General features: G+C 45.9%; 1 protein-coding gene across 2 annotated transcripts; it reads right to left on the bottom strand.

The window, feature by feature from the left end:
• Nucleotides 1–2,559: 2,559 nt before the first annotated feature.
• LOC119341385 (protein LHY-like) lies at nt 2,560–5,952 on the bottom strand. 2 transcript variants are annotated; one of them, XM_037613262.1, is made up of 6 exons: nt 5,600–5,952; nt 4,695–4,799; nt 4,469–4,580; nt 4,315–4,376; nt 3,785–4,132; nt 2,560–3,688 (listed from the first exon to the last, which is right to left on the bottom strand). In XM_037613262.1, the coding sequence occupies exons 1-6, from the start codon at nt 5,621–5,623 to the stop codon at nt 2,888–2,890; spliced, it is 1,452 nt and encodes a 483-aa protein (XP_037469159.1). In that variant the 5' UTR covers nt 5,624–5,952; the 3' UTR covers nt 2,560–2,887. The 2 variants fall into 2 exon arrangements, with proteins under 2 accessions (XP_037469159.1, XP_037469158.1); XM_037613261.1 differs by lacking the exon at nt 5,600–5,952 and adding an exon at nt 5,181–5,577.
• Between the last annotated feature and the right edge of the window lie 14,121 nt (nt 5,953–20,073).

Below are 20,073 nucleotides of genomic sequence, written 5' to 3'. Positions count from 1 at the left end.
AGGTTCCTGCCGTGTTGACCATGTGCCATGTGATGTGTTTGGTTGTGCTCCTCATGTGAGGGTTTTCTTCGTTGTAGAAAAAAAAGCATATAAAGGCTCCTGAAGATAACATATTGGGAAGCTACTCTATTTGCAGGGCTGTTATCATGGTAAACTGCCATCAACCATAGCCCGGCTACAGAACCTAAACTCTGTCATAGTGTCATAGTGTAAAAAAAAACCTCTCATTATATATAAGTATACTAGCTGAACTAAACTCTGTCATAGTGTCAAAAAACGTCTTATATTTTGATACGGAGGGAGTATTTGGAAAGGCAAAGTGTTTATGCTTCAGTAACCAACTGAACTGAACCGGCTGTGGCTGTGTCGAGATGTCAGGTTCAAATCTCTGAATTTCAAGAGCACCTTTGTTCACAGCTTCGGTTTTTTCATATATATGTATACCAGCTGAACTGCTTGGTATTGGTATGTATATGGATGCTACATGGTTCCAGCAGTACCAGGATCAGGCGGAGCGTCCTCTTCGACATACGGCTACCTCTAGAAACAAATCTATAATACGCCGAAGCACAAAACAGGAGAGACACGGCCTTTCCCTCTCCTTCCTGCGAGGTTCGGTTCAAAACAGAGTCTTCAGACTCACGACGAATGGAAGAAGCAAGTGGTACCCGTTGCTGGATTCTCTTTTGAGTGATAATCAGTTCCAGAATTAATCTGAAATTTAAACTTGAGCTGAGCATAGCTTAAGCTGATGTAAAAAAGAGAGAGAGATTTTGAGCGTTGATGAACACATGGATTGATCTGAAAATGTACACTTAAACTGAACACTGTTTATCATAGTTTCAGGCTTTCAGTAGCATTTCGCTTCCTGATTTAATTAGTAGTATATCCTCTTTGTTCCCCCAAAGGAACATTTGTCCGATGGTGAATCTTTTTACAAGCCGAGCAATGCATAGATGTTCGTTTGGAGTAGAGTAAAACAATTGCAGGAGTTGAAGAAAAGTTGGTTCGTTTGCCATAACCTGAGCAGTGGTTACCACAATTTCAGAAGTAAAATTTGGGGTGTGAGCTGGGCACTAGCTATGGTTGCCAGTTTTCCACAATTATATATACACCAATGTCAAACAGTTAGGCTAGCATGCTATGAACAAACCTAAGCTGTCGACGAACGTGCAGCTGAAATTCAGAGATATGAACCTGACACCTCGAGGCAACTACAGACGGTTCAGTTCAATTAGTTGTTGAAGCATAGGAATCTAGAATTTTCCAAATATCTTAGAGGATTCAATGAAATAGCTTAAATGATTCGGATACAAAAAAAACTTGCGCAAGAGAAACAACGAGTCTAAGAATGGAACAAGAAAATAGATTTCAGGGCAGGCACATACTCACCTGCTTCCCTACGCCTATCCCCCTCCTTTGCCTTCTCCTCATAACTCTTAAACATCTCATCTTCAAGGCCTCCTCCTGAGTTGCGTCATCACAAAAAGTTTGGACCCGGAGGTACACAAGGCTTGCAAGATGTTCGATGCCTATGTCAGAACCATCGCTATATCTCAACCAAACTTGAGTTGCATTCCGGGAAAGGTTGAGCCATCAGAGTGGTGGCATCGCACCTGCTGCAAATTTTTATACCCGTTTCTTTGCCACACCAAATTTTATAGCCATCGGAGGGCTATGGTTGATGGCAGTTTACTAACTGATCTGACCCGTAAATCAAGAGTCTCTAAGTTCTGTAGCTTTCTGATATCTTCAGGAAGCTATGTGATTCCTTCACTCTGAATTCACAAATACCTCAGTTGATAGAAAACTTTCTATATTTTTTACAGACCCCCATATATGTCAAACATGTGCAAAGACTGGAAGTCCACTTGTGGGGGTATCCGCTTTGTTACTCCAAACACATTCCATGAGCGAATATGTAACTTGCTTCCTGTGATGGCATGGATTGCCCATTTATGTTCAAACCACAAGATTGCAGTGATAGTCGATGGGTCTTGTTTGGCAAAAAGATTGCAGACACGGTTTAAAACTCTGGCAAAATTCTCTTCATCTGATAGAGATATTATAAGGTCAAGCACCATATCATGAACCTGAGAATTTTGTTAAAATCATAATAGTGAACATTACATCAACAAGCTGGATCAAGCCTCTATTGACAAGTTCATCAAAATAACTCTCTGGCTCTTGATACAAATTTACCCGTCTTGTCGCAATGAATCCTTCAGCTACCCATTTCCATTTCGGTTATCCACATGAGATATTTGCATCCTCTGGATATATACACAAGTACAACAAACAAGCCTTTATGTCCCCTACAATTCTCAGCACCTAAGTAGCCTCTGCTTCTTGCTTGACAGAATTGAATTTAGCAGCCACGGCTGGAAACCTTCAAAGGCATGCAATTGCTACCAATGATGAACAATATTTCCTTCCATGTCACACTCTGAAACAACACGGCCAAGCTCTGCCTGCATGTTCAGGACAAAAGGCACCAGCATCTTCAGACTCTTACCAACACAAACACCCAGCAACAATCAAACACGCCAGCCCCATTCATTCATTCAGAGAAATCGATTTCCATTAAGAATCAACAAGAGTGACACAAAAATTCTTTGCTTTTACATCAACAACATGAGACAGACAGAGAATTGGCATCCCTACAGAACCTCCTGCTTTTTATCCTACAGCACTTACAGCAACCACCTGTGCCCTGCTCATTACAAGGCGCAAGCAGGAAACAACGCGCATTTCCCGGGCCAGACCGCCGCCAATCTCTATGTGCAAGTAAAACCTAAGAATACACCGGAGCAAAGGAATATGTGGAACAGGCTCCTCCTAGGGTTCATAGTTAAATTAGAAACGGGGAAGAAGATCCCCGCTTTCGTCATTCGACTCTACATCTTTTGTACGGCACGAACCCCCTCGCCGGCTCATCTCCGCTGCTGATGATCGGCTTCACTCTCACGAAGGCCGAGTTCGTGCTTGGTTTAAGCTGAAAATTAGAAACCGACGGAGGGGCCTGCGCTGTTCCAAGCGACTCGGGCACTTTCCACTGCTTGCTGGCTGTTGCCTGAGTATTGTCATCGAAGTCCGAGCTTGATTCAACTGGAGGGCTTTTCACAGCTTCGCTCTCATCAGTAGCTTTTCCATTGTGTGCCACTGCACTCGGTCCACTTGGATGGACCATAGGAAACCCATAGTATGGCCACCACATGTGCAAACGGGCAATTCTAGCTTCCGCTGATTCCCCGAAATGGACCGGGAATGAATTGTATGGAAGAACCCACCCACTTGTCGGTGCAGCGTATGCTTGAATCTCTACAGCCAATGGGGCTTGTGATGTTGCCTTGTTAGAGAACTCTGAGATTTGCTCTCCATTTGTATACGTCGGAACCTCTACAGCCAATGGGGCTGGTGATGTTGCCTTGTTAGAGGATTGTGAGATTTGCTCTCCCTTTGTATGTGTTGGAATATCTACAGCCAGTGGGGCTTGTGATGTTCCTTTGTTAGAGGATTGTGAGGTTTGCTCTCCGTTCTCATGCCCTGAGCCTGTATCCAGGGAGCATCTTTTCCTCGGGTCTGGGATGACGACCGTCTTCCCGAACAGCTTCACACTTGTTACCTGTACCTCATCAGAAGAATCCTCTTCAGAGGTACCCGTATCTTTGTTTTCCTGATCAGCTTCCTGCGAAAGACACAAGAGCAGCCCAATAAGTTCAAGTGGTCATTCAACAACACTGTTCAGCAGTGCAGCTAACTGGGCTGAATGATGGTTGTTTACCTTGTGGGATTGATCTATCCCTGTTTGTTGACCTTCCCCTCCGTTCACCATTGGAAGAACATTATTCTCCTCATCTGACGACTCTGGGGAGGTACTGCGAGATGATGGGTTTGACATCGATGATCCAAAAGCATCCGACTGCATTACAGATAGCACCGACATGGGAGAACCATTCTCTTGGTCAGAACCAGAAGAAGATGAAATAGGAGCAAGCTTGGATTGCCCATTTGCTGGGTTTGCTCCATTGCAGGAGTTCGCACGCTTGCGGGGATATGGATGCAGTGGTTTCCTCTTTGGCCTGGGGGGAGGGATCTCGATCTCAATTTTAGCACCAGGTTCACGCACCACCTGCACGAGAAGCAAACACCGCATGAGAAAACACGGTAGACATCCCAAGGGTTCAAATTAGCTGCCAGCAATTCTGCTTCTACAAGTACATGTATTATACAAACATATAACATAATAAACCGCTGTCCACAGAGTGGCATACAGGCCAAATGTATCATAACTACAGGAAGGGCCATAGTCACCTTGGAGAAAAACTTCTGGGCATGGCTTCGGATTTGGACAGCGGTCTTTGTGCCAATGTGTTCTAAAGAACAGTTCCGATGAATCAGAATCACTATTTTCAACTACTTCAAATTATAATGCGAGATGCGCTATACTTATAAAGGCTGCACACACCTTGTATCTGACGCCAGGACCGTCCGTACAGCTTCAGCGCCTCCAGGAACTTGTCGTGCTCTTCCTCCGTCCACTTCTCCCGCTGCTTCGTGATCGTGTATGGCTTCCTAGGCTAATCAAAGCAAGACGAAGATCGTTAGGCATCACGGCGATGATATATGATACGCCGATGGGACCAACTAGCATATTTGTTCTTAGATCTCAAACATGGGTAAGAAATGGGTACCTTGACAGGATGCTCACCCGTCCCCTCCTCATTGGGCTGCATTGCGACATCCACCGATAGCCCTTGGCTGATTGGCAACCTGGATGAATCCAAGGCATCCCTTTCCTGTAGGCAAGAACAGAAGAAACAATATCAGTATTTCAGGCAGAGCACATTGCTGACCATGCCTGCAAACAGTTCCAGATACCAGCAGTAACTACGTAGCAACGCAAAATAATGCCAGATTTCACCATAAGGGTTAACTGAACATTGCAGCATGATTTGAGCTACAATTACATAGTAGTATGTTTCTGAAGAAAGAGGTTCAGATTGCTATTGAGTACTAGTAAAAAAATATACCATGAGCCACTGCTCCTAACAAAAGTGGGGTATGCTGATTGGTCCTCAACCAACCATTCATGAATGAATTAAATGAAGACTGTAACTACTAGCAGTAGTAATTTTACAGTCAACACTGTAAAAGTGCAGCGCTAAACAGAATTTTACCTGGGATGGAAAGCACCATCCATTGTTTCTGGATTTGGTGCTGTGTCTTCCTGGCATGCTTGGTAGGTGGCTCTAACTAAAATATGGAATACGGAAGTAGTGTCCTCCCCATCTCTAGTTCTCGAAGCCTCCCAAAACAGAAGTGTCTAGAAACAGGGCCATTTCTCACAAGAGAAACGGATAAAAATCCCTCCGAAAAAAACACTATGAACGAGATACTACTAGTATTGCAGAAATAAATAAACAGATAAATCTTTTTGGCAGATTATCTAGTAACGGAGAAGCCGTCAAGAACAGAAATCTGCAAGGTAAATCCCTCCAAAAAAATTTGTTTTTACTGCGCAAGTAAAAATTCGCAGCAGGCGAGAACAGCCAGCGAATGCGCGGGGCGAAGAAGAAAGAAAAAAATGGATCTTTACCTCCGCGAGCGCCATGGAGGCCATGAGCCGTTCCCCGGAGTTGCAAATCTCGGCCTCCCCGTCACCGAGATCGAACGAGCCAGGCGGCAGACAGCACCACCGGCCGACGGCGAAGGCGGGGAACAGAAGCAGCGGCTCACGCCGGGATCGTCCAGGAAGCTCCCAAAAAACACCCTCCTCGGCGACGACCGGAGCCGGCCGGCGAAGCACCGTGACCCAAAGAAACCGACCCAGAGAAAAAGAAAAGGAGGCGAAACGAGCGGCGCGGCTAAAAGGGGCCTGGCCGCCGGGGCGCGCGCGCACGTGCTGCTGCCGGGGGAGACGGAGGCGGAGGGGAGGATGAAGCGGAGGCGGAGGAGGGAGGAGGAAGGTGGGGTGGAGGAGCGGCGGAAATATATTTTCGGGAGGAGGGGCGGGGAGGGCGGCCACGTCACGCGCGGGGCCCGCCTGTCGGAGCCCCGAAATTTCCAGAAGCGCCGGCCAGCTCGTGGCTGTGGACGCCCCGGGCCCACCCGCAGCGACCCACGCGCGCCCTTTCCTTTTCCGGCTCTCCCATTCGCTGCTACTTTCCTCCCATTGGGCGCGCTTTTCTCCCTTATCTGCTCCCCGGCCCACGTGTCCAAGTGTATATACAAGTGTATTTTTCTTACTAGCTCCAAAAAAAGGCGTATTTTTTTTGTTAGTAGTATTTTTCTTTGCCATAAATTTGAAACGATGATGTGATACGGTTTGAGTGTGATTTTGCTATTTGATTATCCAGACGTGATTTGTATGATGGTTTGGAATATTGTTTCAAAAATTTCACACGGTTTATTGTCTCATACATAGTTTGTTCCATGGGACATTGTTGTTGCATTACGGCTGTTACCGTGGTACGCGGGATGATCCACGTGACAACGCATGGGGGTCTCGGCGTTTTGCACAAGTGGAGACGGAGGGGGGCGAGGGGGGCGGGAGACACGGATATCTAGAGCCATTCGAACATGAGAGGCCAGGAGCAAACCTCTGGAGATATTTCTAGGATAAATTTTAGCGGCATTGGTAAATTTTAGATAAGGCCAGTTTATTTAATCATGCATGAGTGGGCTTTCCCTTTCTCGGCTTGTCTAACATTGGTTCCTCTCGTCTTGGCCACATAGTTTTTGACACGTATTTCTCGTCTTGTCTAACATTGGTGATGTTACATTTTTGGCCCTCGGAGTGTGTGGTAATAAAAGAATATCTTCTCATTTTAACTTGATAATTTCATGATCTTGTTCGAGAGACTTCGTACGTCTTGGATAGAACCGTGCGCTCCAGACAAAAGGAATCATTTTTGCGAACAATTAGTAATGTGCTTAATTGTCATGTTTTCTCTGGTTCCAAAATAACCCCTACATGTGATGAATTATTATTTTTTGGAAAAGAAAGGAAACCATGTGAACATATTCAAGAGCGACTCCAACCCACAATACGTCTGGCTCGACATCGTCGAATCGGCCAGTTGGATAAATCGTGCCGACGAGTGTAAATTTATTACATCGTCGAATTGGCCAGTTGGATAAATCGTGCCGACGAGCGTAAATTTTAGAACAAGTGCAACTCTAAAATCATCGCGTGCAAGTGGCCTTTCCATATCTCGGCTTGCCTGAATCTAGGCTTCTCTTCTTTCTTTTTATGTCACATATATTCAGGCATTTTGTTGTCCATTTTATATATGAGTTGTGATGTCACATATATATTTTTGGTCGTGTGGTGACGAGAAGATTCGTTGTCGCTTCCTTGTGTTTGAGAGACTCCGTGAGTAGTGAACGGACACTCGGCACTCCACGCCCACAAAAAGGAAACGCGAATCATCAACTCAACTGAAAAGCAGGCGCGACTATTCCTCGAATCGACCATATATCACGCGGAACAATCGCGCATCAAACTATTAAGTGGGTTTCCCCGGAAAGGGCAGAAACCCCCCCGCAACAATTGCAGCCATAAAATTGTTGCTAGTGCGGCGAACTTAAGATAAAATCTGCCCCTTCGTTGTTGTTGTTGTTGTTGTTGTTGAGGGGAAACATGAGCTCTGCTTGATGCAACGGTAGGTTATACTCCGTCCGTCCCAAAATTCTTGTCTTAGATTCGTCTAAATACGGATGCGAATCTAAGACAAGAATTTTTTTTCCAAATCTTGACACATCAAGCTGCTGCCTGTACTAAACGGTCAGCTGACATGATAAGGTTATTTCTTAATGGGGATGCGGGTGGGGATCATCCATCCATCTTTGTTGGTGCGGCGTGTGACCCAACAGTGAAGCAAAGGGCAGGCGCACTCCCAGCCACAAGATCTGTTTTGCTCCATGCGCTTTTGCGCCGGCCACGTCACGCCCCCATCCGGCCAAACCTTTGGCGGACAGCTAATATCTCCTGGTGAGGCCGGGCCCACCGCGCTTTTTCTCTCCGGTCGGCTGCCGGGAAAATCCCTGGCCACATGTTTTTGGGACCCACGTGTCAGTGTCCTTGTTAGTAGTGCCGTGGTAGTCGTAATTGATGCTTGCACTAATTAAGAAGTGGAATTAAGGAGTGGTGGAGTACTGCTGATTTGGACATGATGTTGGCTTTGCTACTTTTTGCTAGGAAAATAACATACGGACGCGTATTTGGTGAACATGATTGCGCGCACCCTTTACGAATAGTACATTCAAAAAATTTCTAAAAAAGTCGAAAAAATCTGAATTTATTTTTTAAATATACATAGTCAACCGGTATACTCGTATATGATGTTTCACGAAGAAATCACATCCGTGGCAATTTGGGACAAAACTGAAGCTAATCGAAACTATATAAAAAAAACACTATTTAATGAATGGTATGGCCACATTTGTATTTTCGAATACCATGGGGTGGCAATACATCATGAAACTTCACGCGTGAGTAGAATGATCGACCAAGGTTCATACTTCAAAATTTTAGAAATTTTTAATTTTTTCTAGTATTTTTTTATGAATTTACTATTCACGCGGGTGCGTGCACACGGCACACCCATGTTCACCTTTGTATTTTTCACATACTCTGTGCCTTTAGAAACCGCATCATAAAATGGAATTGCGGAGCGGAATTTGTTTCCGCCGGTTAAACTTTTACCCTTTTTTAACACAAAATAATTACTTTTAGTAGTACCACTAAACAAATGTGGGCAGGTGAGAAACAAAAATCGCCTGGTAACACGGTAGGTTCCTCGGGTTCTTGGCTGCACGGTCATGCTCTAAGTTTGAGGTGCTAGAGCTAAGATCAGGTGATTAGTCTGTACTAGTAAAAATAAGTGAACAACTTCTGAAGAGAAATGTTGTTCTGTGTCTGGAATTACTTTTCACGGAAATGGATAAAATAGACAATGCTGGTTTGGGATCAAAAACTGCAGTGCGGACTGAGATCTAGATGCCGATCAACCAGTGGAGAATGGAAAGGTATCAACTGAGGGTGTGATTGATAATCAATCATATCCCTCCCACGAGGGTCTCTAGTTTGTTAATGTTTGCATGGCTAGGAACGGATAAGATGAACTAGTTCAGGAGGCTCCAGGCAATGGGATTCCAAAGAACGATGTCATAATATTGTAGCAGTTCGTTTGATTCCATGTCGTACGAAAACCGGAAAGGAGATATCATACATGTAGTAGTTTTGGGCTCCAAACCCAACTTTGTCGAGACTCCCTCATATTTTCGTTCTCCTCGTCTCCATGTCTTTGTCTTCGCCGTGAAGAGCGAAGACAGTGGAACCTCTCTTTAGGGACCTCCTTGTAATTTATGTAACGCTTAGGCCTCTTTTGCACCGCCAGGTTAATCATTGCACTATCGAGTGGTCCGGAAAATGAAGCAAATAAAGAGAAGAAAAAGGATGGCGGCAAATATCTTGAGGCTGATATTAATCCAGACACAAACCGGACGACTTGGAGCTACCTCGATGCTTCCCGCCACGCCACCCCCTTAGTGGGCCCCGCAGGGAAGCGCAACAAAGAAGATCGCATCACGCTAGCCACTCTTCCTAATTTTGTGTTTGTTTGTTCATCTGGCACTGGCACTAACCAAGATGAGTTGAGCTCGCGTTAGATTAACGATGATGACAGTCGCAGTCAGACCTGGTGACGAGTGCCACGTCGCATTTTAATTAGTTTCGCGAGGTGTTGGTGCTCTGTTATTCTCTCTGAAGAGTAGAGCTCACACGGAAGCTGATTTTCTTTTTGGTGAGAAAATATGTTTCTTGGTCGAGAATCCGATGCACGTCTCAGTGGAGTGGAGGGGAGAGGAGGGACCTCCGCCACAAAAGGCGCGATGGACCTCCCAGTCTTGACCAGCAACATTATATAAAATCCAAGTTAACGAGAGCCACAGATCAAGTGCGTTGTGCCACACGTCGCGCCACATGCATGGTTCCTTGTAGTACCGTTATCCGGCTAATTACCAACTGGCTTAACCAAATACTCCATTCGTTCTAAAATAAGCGTCTCAACTTTATACTAGCTCTAATATAAATTTATACTAAACTTAAGATACTTATTTTAGAACGGAGGGAGTAAATGCCAGTGGTCCGAAAAGACACAGAGGGGGAGAAGAAAAGATTGCTGAGTGGGTGGAAATATCTTGAGGCTGATATTAATCGGGCATGAGACAAATCCTGCAAGTGGCGCCTCTCCATTTCAGATAGTGGTAGTATGATCGTAAAATAGTTGCAGCGGGAGCACGGCTCACGTCCACTGATCCCGCTCCCAGGTGACGTGGATCCACCTCTGACCATATTTTATGCGCCTCAGCGATTTCCGCCACCTCACTGCCCGGTGGGCCCCACGAGGATAGCGCAATGAAGACCTGCCACTCGTCTAGAATGCCAGGCACTCTTCTCCGCTATCTACTGTGTTATTTTTATTTGCCCAGTTGTCACGGTCCATCCAAAATCTTGTACACTTGTTTTAGGTTAATACCAACAGAGAGGTTAGCTTCAGCTAGTTTAGTGATGGTGACGCGCCGCAGCAACGATATCTTCCGGCGATGCGGTCTCGCGCGTTTCATCCGTCACTAGAAGAAGGGTTGTGCGCACTTTGTTGCGCCGTTCGTATTGTTGGGTTTCTTAAAAAAATTACTCTGCTTTAAAATATGAGGTGTATTACTTTTTTTTTGAAAAGTCAAATCTTTTAAGCTTGATCAAATTTGTAGAGAAATGGATCAAAATCCATAATATCAAATCGGTACTTTTAGTTTTATCACGAAATGAATTTCCATACTTTTTTTTTGTTTAATGTGGTGGATGTCGATTTATTTTGCTCTGAACATGGTCAAAGTTAAAGAAATTTGACTTTCCAAAAAACTAATACCCCTTATATTTTATAACTAATGGAATATTTAGTTTGGCGGTGGGAGAGATGATATAGTGTGTTTTATTTTTATTTATAATGCGATGATTTGATAGGCTTTTCATGGTGTGTTTCTGGATTATCCACTAACCAATCTATATCTATGTTGGGAAATTTCTGTGTTGGTGGTTGCATGTATATTGATACTACAATATCAGATATCAAATGATGGCGCTTCTTTTTTCTAGGTGATGGGAAGGTGCGGGGAATTAATATGTTTTTATGGGTCGGTCAGCAAATTATGATGTCCGAGCCAATAAGAGCCACGAAACCAGGGGTGTAGTGCCAGTGCTAATTATCCGGTTAATTACTAAGTACACTAGCACTCACTAGACTGCCCTAAACAAGTTGACACTCGTGGTCCGAAAAGAGAGAGAGAGAGAGGGGAAAGAAGATGGGTGGGGTGGGGGCGCAAATATCCCGCGGCTGATATTAATCTGGAGATGAGACAAATCCTGCAAGTGGCAACGTCCCGTTTCAGATCAGATAGCATGATCGTAAAGTAATCGCAGGGGGAGCGAGGCTCACGTCCACTGATCCCGCGCCCTAATCACGTGGTGGGACCAACTCTGACCATTCTTACGCGTCTCGGCGCTTTCCGCCACCTCACTGCCCGGTGGGCCCCAGAAGGGAAGCGTAATACAGATCTGCCAGCCACTCTTCTCCGCTACTGCATCTTATTTTATTTCTGCGGTTGTCACGGTCCATCCATGATCTTACGGATAAACTTGTGTTAGGTTATTAATAACAGAGAGGTTAGAGCATCTACACCGGCCCACTCAAGCACGGGTGAACCGCTCGGTCACATTTTTCGACCCAGACGGACACCTCAAACGGGTCTCAAACATTCAAGCTGACAGACACCATATCCAGCCTAAAATATGGGGTGAATATGGGGCTCCCAGGCACGCCTGTCATGTCGGTCTGATGGCAGGGGCCCACGTGCAAACGCCCGAAAACCCAGCGTCTGACGGACACCACGGCTGTTGCCACGTAGCGCCGCTCCGGCTCGCCGCCCAAGACAAATCCGGCTAATTAAGCCGGTCGGTGTCACGCAACCCTAACCCATCCCCCTCCCCTCTTCGGACTACTAGTCCGAGCCCATCCACCTCCTCCCTCTCCCGCTCCGGCGCTCTGCCCACGGTCAGACGCTCCGCCCACGCTTCGGCACTCCGCCATGGTCCGGAGCAAGATCACCTACTACACCATGCTGACGCCAGAGCGCCGCTACGAGATCCAGCGGGAGATCCGGGCGACGCAAGCTGCACGCCCCGCTCGCATCGCCGTCGGGCTGCCTCCGGACTCGCCGGAGCCGGAGAAGGAGGAGGAGCAGCCAGTGGAAGAGGAGGAGCAGCCGGGGGAAGAGGAGAAGGAGATGGCTCCGATGAAGGTGGAGGACCCGGACCAGCAGGTGTCGGCCTTCAACATCGAGCAGGCGAAGGCAGAGTTCGTCGTCGTCCAGTCTGACGAGATGGCGGAGCAGCAGGACATCCTGGAGTCCATCCAGGGTGAGGCGTATGTGGAGGCCAATCGGGCGTTCATCCGGCGGGAGCAGGCGGAGTCCGACACGCTCTTCGCTGAGCTCGATGCGGAGATAGAGGCAGAGGAGGCCGGAGCGGAGCAGCTGAAGGCGCAGGAGGAGCCGGAGCTGCAGCTGCTGCCCATGATGCCTGATTCGGGCACGGAAATCGTCGTGATCTCCGACGAGAAGTAGCTAGGATCGACGTAGTACATAGGTTCTGTTTCCTTTTGCATGTCTTTTATGGGTATACGAATCTAGTATGAAATGTCCGGATGCAAGAAGTGAAATTTGAGGTGTGTATGGTCATCGCCCGAGGACATGCCTGGGCGCGTCCGCGGGCGTTTGAGACCATATTTGCCATATGTGACTGTAGATGCTCTTAGCTCAGGTAGTCTAATGACGATGCCACGCATGTTGAATCCGTGAAAAGATCGACTTTTGAGTCGCAAGAATTTTGAAACCCAGTAATATGAAAAGCACATGACTACATAGAGTGTTTCATGCCACAGAAAAACAAAAACAAAATGGATGAAAGTGGTTAGAGTGAATGTTAGATTTTCTTTGAAATGTAATACAAATGATTACTTAGGAGAAGTTTTCTATAGGATCCAATCATGTGAATCAAATAACCAACATAGGAAAATTTCTAAGGAATCTACACTAGTAGAAAAGGGGGCAATAGTCCAGGCCGGGTCAGCCCATTAGTCCCGGTTCAGTCCAGAACCGAGACCAATGGTGGCATTAGACCCGGTTCGTGAGCCCCGGGGGCCGGCCGGGCCACGTGGGCCATTGGTCCTGGTTCGTCTGGACCTTTTGGTCCCGGTTGGTGGGACGAACCGGGACCAATGGGCCTCACTCCTGGCCCACCACCATTGGTCCCGGTTGGTGGCATGAACCGGGACCAAAGGCTGCCCTTTAGTCCCGGTTCATGCCACCAACCGAGACCAATGAGGTGCCTATGTATACCCCCTCGCGTAAGAGCAGGGCACACTGCTCTGTTTATTCTGGCCGCCAAGGGGGAGAGGGCTTGGTGGTGCTCTAGCTCACCTCCTATGCACACAAGGTGTTCGATGGAATGCCCGAGCCACACCACTTAAGCTTTCTCCTCTCCAAGCTCGACCTCCAAGCTCCATTTTCCTCAATATTTGTCTAGGTTTAGCGGTCCGTCACGCCCCGTCCCCGTCTTCACCGCCGTCGATCACCCGTGCCGATCTCATCGCCGGCACCACCGTGGTGAGCCTCTTGTTCTTATCTTCTTTTTGAAAGGAAAAATATTCTTACTTGTATGTTTAGATAGATACTTGTATTATTTTCTTACTTTTATTATTGCATCTTATATAGTGCGATGGTTTTGGTATCCGCACCCGTCGGCCCTCGTCCCGTCTATGATTCGGATGTGGTATATATTATCTTTTCATAACTATTGGTTCATTTATTGTTTATGAAAATTATGCCGACCAACGTGACATAGATTTTATTTATCTAGGAGGTTGTTGAACCGGAAATTCCAACCGACCCTATTGTCGAGAGGTTAAATTTAGTTGAAAAAGAAAACAATTTCTTGAAGGAAAAAATAAGAAAAATTGAGGAGGAGGAGATGATATTGGAGTTGCATGTTGCGGATGTCATCGATGATCACAAGATCAAGATGGATGCAATGCGCTTGAAGATTAGAAAGATTAGAAAATATGCCATTCATACCGAGGCTTGGTATCATTATGCCGTTGGATCAGTTGTTACCTTGGTTGCGATTATGATCGCATTTGTTTTCGCATTGAAATGTTTTACATAGTTTCAATTTATGGTTTAATTAATTTAGATGCTCTGTAGAGCTTTATGTTGTTCTGTAATGATTTTCGCTTGAAGATGAGAATTATGTATGTACTTTGGTTTTAATGTGATGATGAACTTCTATTAATTTGGTCACTTAATTATCTATTCATGATGTTCTGTAATGATTTTTGACACACTTAATTATATATAATGCACGCAGATGAACCGGCAATGGATGTACGGTAACAGACACACCTCCGAGTACATTAAGGGCATGCATGATTGTCTCGAAGTGGCTGAGGCAAACAAGCAGAATGGTTTTATGTGTTGTCCATGCCCTATATGTGGGAATACGAAGTCTTACTCTGACCGGAAAATCCTTCACACCCACCTGCTTTACAAGGGTTTCATGCCACACTATAATGTTTGGACGAGCTACGGAGAAATAGGGGTTATGATGGAAGACGACGAAGAAGAAGAGTACGATGACAACTATGTGACCCCTGAATACGGTGATGCTACTGAACATCAAGAGGAACCAGACGATGTGCACGATGATGCTGCAACGGGCGAAGCTGCTGAAGCTCAAGAGGAACCAGATGATGTGCCCGATGATGATGATCTTCACCGGGTCATTGTCGATGCAAGGATGCAATGCGAAAGTGAAAAGGAGAAGCTGAAGTTTGATCGCATGTTAGAGGATCACAAAAAAGGGTTGTACCCCAATTGCGAAGATGGCAACACAAAGCTCGGTACCATATTGGAATTGCTGCAGTGGAAGGCAGAGAATGATGTGCCAGACAAAGGATTTGAGAAGCTACTGAAAATATTGAAGAAGAAGCTTCCAAGGGATAACAAATTGCCCGACAGTACATACGCAGCAAAGAAGGTCGTATGCCCTCTAGGATTGGATGTGCAGAAGATACATGCATGCCCTAATGACTGCATCCTCTACCGCGGTGCGTACAAGGATCTGAACGCATGCCCGGTATGCGATGCATTCCGGTATAAGATCAGACGAGATGACCCTGGTGATGTTGACGACGAGCCCCCCAGGACGAGGGTTCCTGCGAAGGTGATGTGCTATGCTCCTATAATACCACGGTTGAAATGTCTGTTCAGAAACGGAGAGCATGCCAAGTTGATGCGATGGCACAGTGAGGACCGTAAGAAAGACGGGAAGTTGAGAGCACCCGCTGACGGGTCGCAGTGGAGAAAAATCGAGAGAAAGTACTGTGCTGAGTTTGCACGTGACCCAAGGAACGTATGGTTTTATTTAAGCGCAGATGGCATTAATCCTTTCGGGGAGCAGAGCAGCAATCACAGCACCTGGCCCGTGACTCTATGTATGTATAACCTTCCTCCTTGGATGTGCATGAAGCGGAAGTTCATTATGATGCCAGTTCTCATCCAAGGCCCTAAGCAACCCGGCAACGACATTGATGTGTACCTAAGGCCATTAGTTGAAGAACTTTTACAGCTGTGGAATGAAAATGGTGTACGTACATGGGATGAGCACAAACAGAAGGAATTTGACCTAAAGGCGTAGCTATTCGTGACCATCAACGATTGGCCCGCTCTCAGTAACCTTTCAGGACACACAAACAAGGGATACCACGCATGCATGCACTGTTTACTTGACACCGAAAGTATATACCTGGGAAGCTACAGGAAGAATGTGTACCTGGGCCATCGTCGATTTCTCCCGACCAGCCATCAATGTCGAAAGAAAGGCAAGCATTTCAAAGGCGAGGCAGATCACCGGAAGAAGCCCGCCATGCGTACCAGTGATCACGTACTTGCTATGTGATGTCTACTCCACATCCTTCTTCTTGTAGACGTTGTTGGGCCTGCAATTGCACAGGTTTGTAGGACAGTAGCAAATTTCTCTCAAGTGAATGACCTAAGGTTTATCAATCCGTAGGAGGCGTAGGATGAAGATGGTCTCTCTCAAACAACCCTGCAACCAAATAACAAAGAGTCTCTTGTGTCCCCAACACACCCAATACAATGGTAAATTGTATAGGTGCACTAGTTCGGCGAAGAGATGAAGATACAAGTGCAAAATAGATATTAGATATAGGTTTTTGTAATCTGAAATAATAAAAACAGCAAGGTAACAAGTGGTAAAAGTGAGCGTAAATGGTATTGCAATGATAGGAAACAAGGCCTAGAGTTCATACTTTCACTAGTGCAAGTTCTCTCAATAATAATAACATAGATAGATCATATAACAAGCCCTCAACATGCTACAAAGAGTCACCCCAAAGACACTAATAGCGGAGAACAAACGTAAAGATTATGGTAGGGTACAAAACCACCTCAAAGTTATCCTTTCTGTTCTATCTATTCAAGAGTTCGTAGTAAAATAACATGAAGCTATTCTTTCCGCTCAATCCATCATAGAGTTCATACTAGAATAACACCTTAAGACACAAATCAACCAAAACCCTAATGTCACCTAGATACTCCATTGTCGCCTCAAGTATCCATGGGCATGATTATACGATATGCATCACACAATCTCAGATTCATCCAACCAACATAAAAGTAGTTCAAAGAGTGCCCCAAAGCTACTACCGGAGAGTCAAGAACGTGTGCCAACCCCTGTGCATAGGTTCCCAATGTCACGAAACCCGCAAGTTGATCACCAAAACATACATCAAGTGGCACATGATATCCCATTGTCACCACAGATAATCATGGCAAGACATACATCAAGTGTTCTCATAAAGACTCAATCCGATAAGATAACTTCAAAGGGGAAACTCAATTCATCACAAGATAGTAGAGGGGGAGAAACATCATAAGATCCAACTACAATAGCAAAGCTCGGGATACATCAAGATCGTGCTATAGAGGGAACACGAGAGAGAACACGAGAGAGAGAGATCAAACACATAGCTACTAGTACATACCCTCAGCCCCGAGGGTGAACTACTCCCTCCTCGTCATGGATAGTGCCGGGATGATGAAGATGGCCTCCGGTGATGGGATCCCCCTCCGGCAGGGTGCCGGAACAGGGTCCTGATTGGTTTTTGGTGGCTACAGAGGCTTGCGGCGGCGGAACTCCCGATCTAGGTTCTGTTCTAGAAGTTTTTGGGTACGTAGGTATATATGGGTGCAGGGGGTACGTCGGTGGAGCTACGGGGGTCCCACGAGGCAGGGGGCGCGACCAGGAGGCACCCTCGTGAGCACCTCCCATATCTCCTGACGTGCACTCCAAGTCCATCGGGTGGCTTTCCTTCTAAAAATAACTTCTTCAGTTGATTTCGTTCCGTTTTGACTCCGTCTGATATTCCTTTTCGTCGAAACACTGAAATAGGCATAAAACAGCAAATCTGGGCTGGGCCTCTGGTTAATAGGTTAGTCCCAAAAATAATATAAAAGTGGATAATAAAGCCCAATATTGCCTAAAACAGTAGATAAAGTAGCATGGAGCAATCAAAAATTATAGATACGTTGGAGACGTATCACTATGTCAATGATTTACACGTAATCTTTGGAAAGGGTCCTGGCGAACTAGCTGTTCCGACTGACGCTAGGGGACACGCACCCATGTGAAAGAAGAAATCTATATTTTGGGACCTACCCTACTGGAAAGACCTAGAGGTCCGCTCTTCGATCGACGTGATGCACGTGACGAAGAACCTTTGCGTGAACCTGCTAGGCTTCTTGGGTGTGTATGGGAAGACAAAAGATACACCTGAGGCACGGGAGGACCTGCAACATTTGCACGAAAAAGACGGCATGCCTCCGAAGCAGTATGAAGGTCCTGCCAGCTGCGCTCTTACCAAAGAAGAGAAGGAAATATTCTTTGAATGACTGCTTAGTATGAAGGTCCCGACTGGCTTCTCGTTAAATATAAAGGGAATAATAAATATGGCTGAGAAAAAGTTTCAGAACCTAAAATCTCATGACTGCCACGTGATTATGACGCAACTGCTTCTGGTTGCATTGAGGGGCCTTCTACCGGAAAACGTCCGATTAGCCATTGTGAAGCTATGTGCATTCCTCAATGCAATCTCTCAAAAGGTGATCGATCCAGAAATCGTACCAAGGCTAAGGAGTGATGTGGCGCAATGTCTTGTCAGTTTCGAGCTGGTGTTCCCACCATCCTTCTTCAATATCATGACGCACGTCCTAGTTCATCTAGTCGACGAGATTGTCATTCTGGGCCCGTATTTCTACACAATATGTTCCCCTTTGAGAGGTTCATGGGAGTCTTAAAGAAATATGTCTGTAACCGCACTAGGCCAGAAGGAAGCATCTCCATGGGCCATCAAACAGAGGATGTCATCGGGTTTTGTGTTGACTTCATTCCTGGCCTTCAGAAGATAGGTCTCCCTAAATCGCGGTATGAGGGGAGACTGACTGGAAAAGGCACGCTTGGAAGGGACTCAATAATATGCAGGGATGGATATTCTTGGTCTCAAGCACACTGCACAGTTCTACAGAACTCTACCTTGGTGACCCCTTATGTCGATGAACACAAGAACAGTCTGCGCTCCAAACACCCGGAGCAGTGCGACGACTAGATTACATGTGAACACATCAGGACTTTCAGCAGTTGGTTGGAAACACGTCTCAGAGGTGACAACACTGTTTGTGATGAGCTGTACTTGTTGTCCAGGGGACCATCTTCGTCTGTTACGATTTGGAAAGGATACGAGATAAACGGAAATACATTTTACATGATTGACCAAGATCAAAAGAGCACCAATCAAAACAGTGGTGTCCTCTTTGATGCAATCACTGAGAGGGGAAAGGACACATATTATGGTTACATAGTGGACATATGGGAACTTGACTACGGACATGATTTTAAGATCCCTTTGTTTAAGTGAAAATGGGTCAATCTGTCAGGAGGCGGGGTACATGTAGACCCATAGTACGGAATGACAACAGTGGATCTGAAAAATCTTGGGTACACTGACGAACCGTTCGTCCTAGCCAATGATGTGGCACAGGTTATCTATATGAAGGACATGTCTACCAAACCGAGAAAAAGAAAGATAAGGAAGCGAATACATCATACGATGAGCCAAAGCGCCACATAGTTCTTTCAGGAAAAAGGGACATCGTGGGAGTGGAGGGCAAGACAGACATGTCTGAAGATTATAAAAAGTTTCATGAAATTCCTCCCTTCAAAGTCAAGGCTGACCCAACATCCTGATAAACGATGAAGATTATCCATGGTTACGACGCAATAAGCAAATGACACAAGCGAAGAAAAAGTGAAGACTTTCTCCCGCAACTATTATGATGATACCATGCCAACTTTGTAACAGACGAGTATGATACCATTGTTCGTTTTGTACATGCACATGCTATGTGGGTGAAATTATGATACCATGTTAGCTTTCAACTTTTTCAGAGTTCATTTGAAATGCTTTAATGTCTTATGGTTCGGCCCTCATAATACCATTAATCCCGGTTCGCTCTTTGTCAACTATGTTCTCACAAAGAACACTCAAGAGGGCAGCCATGTGGGCCATTGGTCCCGGTTCATCTAGACCATTTGGTCCCGGTTCCACGCACGAACCGGAACCAATGCGCCTCGCCCCTGGCCCATGACCATTAGTCCCGGTTTGTGCCACAAACCGGGACTAAAGGGTTGGTCCTCGTTGCGGTCAGAGTTTAGTCCCACCTCGCCAACCGAAGGGCGCTCACACCGGTTTATAAGCCCCTCCCTCTCTGCCTTGTTGAGCTCATCTCAAAGTGAAAATAGATGCCCTTATACAGGGAATTTGACCTAAATTCATACTGAATTTCTCTGTAATTCATAGAAATTTATTATGAATT

Source organism: Triticum dicoccoides, chromosome 7B (assembly GCF_002162155.2).
Source record: "Triticum dicoccoides isolate Atlit2015 ecotype Zavitan chromosome 7B, WEW_v2.0, whole genome shotgun sequence".
NCBI lineage: Eukaryota > Viridiplantae > Streptophyta > Magnoliopsida > Poales > Poaceae > Triticum > Triticum dicoccoides.
The sequence above is the reverse complement of the archived record's forward strand: the minus strand, read 5'-3'. Positions and strand labels throughout refer to the sequence as shown.

Coding starts and splice junctions, on each gene's coding strand:
- LOC119341385 (XM_037613261.1), bottom strand. CDS start 5,237: ATGCCAGGAAGACACAGCACCAAATCCAGAAACAATGGATGGTGCTTT. Junction 4,800..5,180: donor GATGGTGCTTTCCATCCCAG/GTAAAATTCTGT, acceptor TCTTGCCTACAG/GAAAGGGATGCCTTGGATTC. Junction 4,133..4,314: donor CCCAGAAGTTTTTCTCCAAG/GTGACTATGGCC, acceptor CTTCTCGTGCAG/GTGGTGCGTGAACCTGGTGC.